Below are 8,109 nucleotides of genomic sequence, written 5' to 3' on the forward strand. Positions count from 1 at the left end.
TATGCCCATTTCGACAAATGGATGTTTTTTCTGACACATGCGGTGTGGAGCCTGACTTGAAAATTTTGGTGCCGGCAGGACCATTGATTCTTGAGAATGATTCATCCCACAAAGCAATTTTAGTACTGTACCAAACATGAAGTAAAAGTGTAAAACATGAACCACCTCGCACAACAAACAGACGCGCCATACCTACTCTGCGCCGCGGAAAATGTTTTACAAAACACACACACAGTACAGTTGGGAGCTTGTTAGGATGTTCGAACACTTTACCACTAAACTACTCATCACGCGTATTTCCCTGCTTAACAGCTTATACTCGTACTTCGAACAACACCGACCCCGCCCTTAAAAAGCCATCTAACCCCTGTAATTAACCTCCACAAAGGACGTGCAGAAGCACACACAAAAATAATCTTTTTACCATGGGCATGGCCACCGCAGCCGCCGCGACGACGGCCGCTCCGGACAGGCTCCGGCAGCCGTGCAGGCCGAGGCCGGCGGCGCAGATCTCCTCCTCCAAGAACCGCGCGCCCAAGGCGCCCGTGGTGATCGCGCACGAGTGCCCCAGCGCGATGCGCGCCCACGTCCTGGAGGTGCCCGCCGGGCGCGACGTCCTGTCGTGCGTCGCGGCGTTCGCGCGGCGGGGGCGCTGCGGCGCGCTGGTGCTGGGCGCCGCCGGGCACGTCGCGGACGTCGTGCTCAGGGAGCCGGCGCTGGTGCTCCGGGGCACGACGGAGATCCTGAGCCTGGCAGGGTGCTTCTTCCCGTCTCCCTCGGCGTCAGCGGCGGGCGTCGCGGTGTTCCTGGCCGGGCCGCGAGGCAGCGTGCTGGGCGGCGCCGTCGCGGAGGGAGGGCTCGTGGCCGCCGGTCCGGTGGTGGTGATGGTGGCCACGTTTGTCGCGGCTGCGATCGACCGGTTGCCTCTGGTGAAGGGGGACGGATCCTCCAAGGCGGACGGGAGCGACGTGCACGGCGTGGCCGGACAGTGGCGGTGCGGCGGCCAGCCGCTGCAGCAACAGTGCGGATGGGCGCCGCTGCGTCGGAAGCTGGGCGCGAAGAGCTGAACCGTATGCACCGAGTGGAGAATATAGATTGGGCCGTCATATTGTTCGTTGGCAAGCAGGCCGAAGTGGAGTTTTGGTCCAAGCTTTGAAAAAAAAAATCCATGTTCTGCTTTTATCTTCTTTGGCTGTGAGACAACAGAAACTTTTCAATGTCTCGAAAGAAACACAAACTTTTCATGAAGATACAGTATTAAAAATACTCCCTACGTCCACAAACATGAGATGTTTTGGATATCTCAACATGGATTATATATACAGACTAAATGAGTGAACGTACATTTGATTGAGAAAAAAGGTAGAACATCTTATATTTGTGAACAGAGGGAGTAACATATAAGGTGCAATCTTGCATGGTAGCTGCAAAACATCCTAGAGCATTTTGTTATCTAGTGCCATGAATATCCCAACCATTGTCTTCATCCAAATGTTTATGCATTTATAAAATTCATCGAGAGTAAAAGGACAACATCCAATGTGATTCTAAAGCTCTCCTACTTTTGCGAGGAATGTCAATGCATCAGAAGTGCCTGCATCAGTAACCTTACCCAGCAAAGTTCCCTTGTAACTTGTTTTCAGTACCTTCTCTTTCTCTCACACCTAAACATCTTCCGATCAGCAAAAATGCAGCTTTCACCAAACAGCTCTAAAAGAAGACGTTTTGGCTCTCCAACTATCAAACTGACACATGCTCAAGATCGCTGAAGATGTCGCAACAAGATCGGGTACCACAACTCACAACGTTGCACAGAAAAATAAAGATACATATATAATACTCCCTCCGCCCCGAATTACTTGTCTTAAATTTGTCTAGATAGATACTAGCGCTAGCTAGCAGCCAAATCTAAGACAAGCAATTTGAGAGGTAATATACACCTGCACAATCTACGCGCACGCTAGCAGCCAAAGCCCAAAGGCTATTGTTGAGTATACTGATCATGTCAGTTCTGGAACAAACAGCATTAATCTGAAGAAGAGAATGTCATGCAGATAATACAACTCCCATGTCAGGACTCCTACCACAATGGCACCACCAGCAGGCATACACCCTACTAGAGCTAATAAAACAGCGCAGGGTTCATCAACCCCTCCTGCGCTTGCCGGGCACCTCCATCTGCTGGAAGATGAACCTCAGCACCTCTTTCATCGTCGCCTTACGGTTTTTCCTGAAATTCCACAGCTCTGACACCACGTACCTTCCGCTCGGGTTGTACTCGTTTACTTCGCTCAGAGCGGTCTTCACTGCATTGCACACATCGTCACCATATTCGATCCACAATTGCTTCAGTCTTGGGTCCTCATCATTTACAACTTCCTGCATTACCCGAGGATTGTTATGAAAAAACAGTAGCCTCTAACAATACAAAGGGGTTGAATGTAGATAAACTTAGTAGATACCTTGTCACTTCCGTCTTCAGCCTTAACAAACTTATAAGGATGCCAGGCTGGCTTCTTTATCTCCTCCTGCCAACTCGAGACCAGCTCTGCTGCCCTTGTCTCATAATCATCATTTCCATATTTTCTCTTGCATGCATTCTGAAAAGGTCTTTCATCAAGTTCGCCCATCCTTTTGATACCGATAGCTGTCCGCCCGCTGAGTATGTCCTCCAAACCCTGCTCATGGTGACAGTAACTATTCAATGAAAGAAAGCCAATTCATCAACTAATTTAAAATTCATTAGGTGCAAGGAAATTTCCAAACGCCGCAGAGAAAGGAGCAGTACCATTATCAATTCTTTTCGGGCCTCCTGTAACTCATCATTACTTTCACGCTCTTTCCTCACCAGCTCTCCGCTCAGCTCTTCCAGGCGTTTCCTTTCATGCTCTAGCTTTTCACTAAGCTTCTCCATCTTGTCATGAATATCCCCATCATCGTCTCCTTCCAAATGTTTCATCACTTGGAGTGTGCCATTCAATCGTGTCACTTCGAGCTCAAGTTCTCGTTTCTCATGCAGCTCCTTTTCCAGCTCAAGCATTCTTGCGAGGGCATCCTCCTTTTCCCTCTGTTGTTCCCACGATTAGTTCTCATGTCCAGGTCGAGCACCGATCTAGGAAATAACATAAGTAAAGAAAGGTAGCAAACCTTCTGGTCCTCGACTAGCTTCAAAATATCTTGATCATTCCTCTGCTGCTCTATACTTGCCAGCTCAAGTTCACTTTTATCGTCTTTTGCCTGTAGAAGGGGGATCAAGATAGGAATATATCTTAAATTACAGTATGCACTTGTGCAATCATATCATATATTTCACGTTTAGAAGTGTTCAATACCTTGAAAGTGGCAACTGTAGCTTTATGGGAAACTAGAAAATTATTCAGCGTTACTCTTATGCTGTAGAAAGAAATGAGCCGCTATTTAAGCTGCCCATAAACTAAAAGCTAAACAATAGCATATAATTTAGACAAACAAGTAACAGATACCATGTCAAAATGAAATTATTGTCATGTTATATATCCCTCTAAATGACTTGGTACAAATTTAACATAAAATGTAGAAAGCAGCAGGTAAAACAATCTTGATTTCATTTTGAAGTTAGCAACTCAAAAACATAAACAGCAGTTGATATCCTGAAAATTCATAGTAGTGTATCATTTTGAAGTTAGCCACTAAAATAGTATAAAAAAAGTCGATGTCCTGAATATTCCTAATGTGTATCGTAGGCATGATAGGAGACACTATATTCGCATAGCTTAGTACCTCACACACACAGTTCTTTAGTTTACCTTTTGCTTCTCATCAGAAAGTTCTGCAAGTTTTTTCCTGTCATTGGCATTCTCAACTGACAACTTCTCCAGCTGCTTAGCACGCAAAATCATTTCTCTCTTGTTATTTTCTATTTCAAGCTTCAAATTTTCATTGTCCTGGAAAATCCTCAGAGCATTGTCACGAGCCTTGCGATGCAGCTTGCGCATTTCTGAAGGGGAAACATAAAACTCATTACGATGCTGCATATTGGTGTGTGGTAGAGCAACACTACTTTAATTATTTTGCAATGGCAAAAAAAACTATGCATTGTAAAACGTAACCAACATTATCTCATAGTATTCAATGTTAAAGCAGACAAGAGACAAATGAAGAAATTACATCCATAATGATAGGCCAACAAAAGTCCTGGTTCTGCACTCCTGCTGCCTGTATAATCAACAAAGAGCACTATTTCTCCAAATACTGCATTCATAAATAGATAGAAACCCACAAGAGTTGATCATTCAGGGATCTTAACATTCAGTTAGAAATTATTATTTTTAGCAAATAGTTTAAGACAGAAGAGGGCAGGCCTGGCGCAGTGGTGAAGTCCTCCCCACTTGTGCCAAGAGGTCCTAGTTCGAACCAGCCTCTCTGCATTGCACTTTGCAGGGGTAAGACTAGGTTCCTATAATCCCTCCCCAGACCCCACCTTGTGTGGGAGCTTCTATGCACTGGGTCTGTCCTTTTAAATAGTTTAAGACAGAAATACAAGGTACCGACTGAATCACTGGGTTTCATCAAGTTTCAGTAACATTAGTAGCCAAGTGCACATGGGTAAATGATCTTCTGCACCATCAGGCAGAGGCACACGACCAGAAACCACGTAAAGAAAGGTACATCTACAGAAAATGAAGCAGCACATACCTTCATTATATGCCTCATGCAGCCTCCTATTGTCCTCCTCAAGCCTTGCAATGGAGAATTCTGTTGCATTCTTCTTTGTCTCCAGATCCTGCAAGTCTTGGTTCTTTGCCTCGAGCTGAGTTGCCAATGCTGCCACAATCTTCCCCAATGGCTCCCTCTGACTCTTGGTAATCTCATCTATGGTCTTAATGTCAGTGTGCTTCCTTAAGTATCTTCCCACCAAACCCCCAGCAGTGTAGTCCACCTCTCGGGCAACCCAACCATAAACCTTAACCTCACCATTCTCGTTCTCCTCGCCGTCCACAGCACCTCCACAACTGCTCCTTGCCTCCCATTCCTTCTTCCCAAGCTTATTTACACTGAATTGGTTCTCAAGTGCGAGAGCGTCACTAAATCCACCCCAGCCAGGACTAAACCGCACAATTGCAAAGCATTCCGAGTTTTCTGTGTCATCGAAAACTAAAGGCACGATGTCTTCTGGACTAAACATGGCCACTCTATCTGCAAAGTTTTCAGCATTGAACCCTGCACCGGCTGCAAGAATTCCACACCATGGCCAAGCAAACTTCTCTTCGCCATCCTGTGGTGGTCCCTCAGTCACTGCCACAGCACTGGATCCACTGGTGTGACCATTGGCAACGGCCTTTCCTTTGTCAGTGGCATCTGCATTAGCAGTAGCAGTTACAGTGGCACCGGGAATCCCAACGATAGTGGAGAGCTCCTGCGCAAAGGACGGCTCGGCGCGGACAAAGCGGGCAAAGGCACGGTGGAAGGCACGCTCCCGGCCGTGGCGGCGGTGCTTGCTGGAGACGCCGATGCCGTCGGCGTGCTGGAGGAGGTCCTTGAGCTTGTAGTCCTGCTTCTTCTTGCCGGGGCAGAAGGGGCAGCGGAAGGTGCCGTCCGGGTTGCGCACCCGGTGCTTGCCGGACTTGAGAAGGCCGTAGGACTCCTCCTCGTAGTCGCTCTCGGCCTCCGAGTCGTCCTCGCCGTCCGACTCCTCGTCCGCGGATGCGGCGCCTGGGCCGGTCACGCCGGCGGCTTCCGCGGCGGCCTCGGCCTCGGCCTCCTCGTAGGGGTCCATGTAGTCGTCCATGTCGAGATCCATTGTCGGATCAGAGATTCAGCTCGCTGCAGACTGGCAGGATTTGAGGAGGGGAATCCATAAGATTGGGGAGTGAAATCACCGAAAGAGGAACGAAAAGACTCACCTTTCCCACAACCCGGACCAGAAATCCACCCAGATTCCAGAATGGCACGACGCTGGATCAAATGGGGCGTCGAGAACCTCAGAGTGGATCAATCGCACCGGACGAGGCTCCCTTGGCCGGATTTGCGGTGGCAAGGAGCGGAATCGCCGAGAGGAGCAAGGGATTTAAGGACAGGCCAACTGCATTTGCAGGGTTTTTGGCCTTTTGGGGGCGCACCTGACCGGAGGCGATGCCAGTAGTGACGGGGAGGAAGGACGAGGTGCGTGGCCCCACCAGTCAGTCGCGTGGCACCGTCCGTGCGACCGTCCTTCGATTTCGTGCAGATTTTCTGCGCGCACGGCGCACGAGTTGCAATACGTAAGCGGAGACAGGACTAGTGTTGATTTGACCGATTTGCCCTGACTCTTAAGACAATTTTAGAAATAATTTAGCAAGTGTAACTACGGCCAATAAAATGTATTGCACCTATTTTTAGGATGCCTTTGCCCGTGCCGTTGCCACTTCTTAACTAGTATGTTCCTGAGCTTCACCGGCCTTTTTTCTATGCTAATCCTGCAATATTTTTCTCTTTTTGCGGTATTATACTCTTTAACTAGTTATTATATCTCCTCTATATTCCGCTCCTCTTGCTTCCCACCTCCTTTATCCCTGGTTTTATCATTTCTACAAAACTGAAAGAAAAACCTAGAGCGACCCAACCCCACGCACGATAGCAACAATTCTTACCTCTCACATATACTCCTGTCATGTCATCCAGCGGGCATGAGACTAGCGACACGAAGGTGATTAGGGTTCCTGCCCGCCGCCAGCCTATCCCCAATCGACCTTCTTCGTCCCTCATCCCCTCGCCTGATGCCTCCTTCTCGCACAGGTTCCCGTCCCGACCATCGTCGCCATGCAATGCCTATCACCACCGCCTCCCGCACATATGGTTTCTTGTCTGCCGTTGCGCCGCCTTTCGCAACTTCGTCATCTCCATCCTCGTTGTTGATGCCTCCGATGTCCTTCGTACCTCCGTGGGAATCGCCTCTGAGGCCCCTCAGCACAAGGACTCGGCGACCAGCTCGGCTACTCCGTCCGAGATCCAATGTGCCATGAATTATTGCCGACGGAAAGCTTCTCTAAGGAATCCGGCCTTCTCGGATCAGGAGTTCAATGCCCTCAGCGCGGTAGATGCATACCGCGGGGCAGCCCGAGGTGCCTTTGATCAATCGCTGGACGTCTTGTCGCGGGGTTTGCGGTTAAAGATTTACCCGAGTTCTTGTTGCTTCAGGATTTCACATATTTGTTTGAAGACGAATAAGACTACCAATTACGGTAGTAGCCCCTAAGGCTTGGTATGGGCCCCTGGGACCGTATCAAGGCTTGAATACTCAGTGCCTGCTGCCATTAACAGGAGGCTTGGTTGAAGAATGATCAGCTGACCGAGGTGTTGGCCCAAATAAAGGTGAAGCTAGACGCTGCTCTGACTGAGGTGGATGTGACGCCCCCAGCTTAATCATGCACTAACCATGCACGCAAATGCACACGATCAAGCCTAAGGACTTGTGACGCCCCCGATTTGACCGTACACTAATCATGCACGCAAATGTGTACGATCAAGATCAGGGACTCACGGGAAGATATCACAACACAACTCTACAACATAAATAAGTCATACAAGCATCATAATACAAGCCAGGGGCCTCGAGGGCTCGAATACAAGTGCTCGATCATAGACGAGTCAGCGGAAGCAACAACATTTGAGTACAGACATAAGTTAAACAAGTCTGCCTTAAGAAGGCTAGCACAAACTGGGATACAGATCGAAGGAGGCACAGGCCTCCTGCCTGGGATCCTCCTAACTACTCCTGGTCGTCGTCAGCGGGCTGCACGTAGTAGTAGGCACCTCCAGTGCCGTAGGTGTCGTCGTCGACGGTGGCGTCTGGCTCCTGGACTCCAGCATCTGGTTGCGACAACCAGATAGAAAGGAAAGGGGGAAAAGAGGAAGAGAAGCAACCGTGAGTACTCATCCAAAGTACTCGCACGCAAGGAGCTACACTACATATGCATGGGTATATGTGTAAAGGGGCATATCAGTGGATTGAACTGCAGAATGCCAGAATAAGAGGGGGATAGCTAGTCCTGTCGAAGACTACGCTCCTGGCCATCTCCATCTTGCAGCATGTAGAAGAGAGTAGATTGAAGTCCTCCAAGTAGCATCGCATAACATAATCCTAACCCGGCG

The 8,109-nt window shown here is 48.8% G+C and overlaps 2 protein-coding genes across 3 annotated transcripts; one reads left to right on the forward strand and one right to left on the reverse strand.

Moving 5' to 3' along the window:
• The first annotated feature begins 349 nt into the window (after positions 1 to 349).
• LOC109736973 (AT-hook motif nuclear-localized protein 16-like) lies at positions 350 to 1,188 on the forward strand. The gene has a single exon (XM_020296188.3). It carries the CDS (start codon positions 426 to 428, stop codon positions 1,065 to 1,067), a length of 642 nt encoding a protein of 213 aa, XP_020151777.2. The 5' UTR covers positions 350 to 425; the 3' UTR covers positions 1,068 to 1,188.
• Positions 1,189 to 1,790: 602 nt separating this feature from the next.
• On the reverse strand, positions 1,791 to 6,203 carry LOC109736972 (factor of DNA methylation 1). Of its 2 annotated transcripts, none has more exons than XM_020296187.4 (7): positions 5,883 to 6,203; positions 4,675 to 5,802; positions 3,786 to 3,976; positions 3,148 to 3,237; positions 2,789 to 3,067; positions 2,463 to 2,678; positions 1,791 to 2,379 (listed from the first exon to the last, which is right to left on the reverse strand). In XM_020296187.4, the coding sequence occupies exons 2-7, from the start codon at positions 5,777 to 5,779 to the stop codon at positions 2,146 to 2,148; spliced, it is 2,115 nt and encodes a 704-aa protein (XP_020151776.1). In that variant the 5' UTR covers positions 5,780 to 5,802; positions 5,883 to 6,203; the 3' UTR covers positions 1,791 to 2,145. The 2 variants fall into 2 exon arrangements, with proteins under 2 accessions (XP_020151776.1, XP_020151775.1); XM_020296186.3 differs by having other exon boundaries at positions 4,675 to 5,809; positions 5,883 to 6,167.
• Positions 6,204 to 8,109: the final 1,906 nt, after the last annotated feature.

This window comes from Aegilops tauschii, chromosome 3, assembly GCF_002575655.3.
Source record: "Aegilops tauschii subsp. strangulata cultivar AL8/78 chromosome 3, Aet v6.0, whole genome shotgun sequence".
NCBI classification, from domain to species: Eukaryota; Viridiplantae; Streptophyta; class Magnoliopsida; order Poales; family Poaceae; genus Aegilops; species Aegilops tauschii.

Excerpts from the sequence above, each read along its gene's own strand:
- LOC109736973 (XM_020296188.3), top strand. The coding sequence starts at position 426 with ATGGGCATGGCCACCGCAGCCGCCGCGACGACGGCCGCTCCGGACAGG.
- LOC109736972 (XM_020296187.4), bottom strand. The coding sequence starts at position 5,779 with ATGGATCTCGACATGGACGACTACATGGACCCCTACGAGGAGGCCGAG. Across the intron at positions 3,238-3,785 it reads TTTCTGATGAGAAGCAAAAG|GCAAAAGACGATAAAAGTGA; the intron begins GTAAACTAAAGA and ends CCCCTTCTACAG. Across the intron at positions 2,380-2,462 it reads CTGAAGACGGAAGTGACAAG|GAAGTTGTAAATGATGAGGA; the intron begins GTATCTACTAAG and ends CGGGTAATGCAG.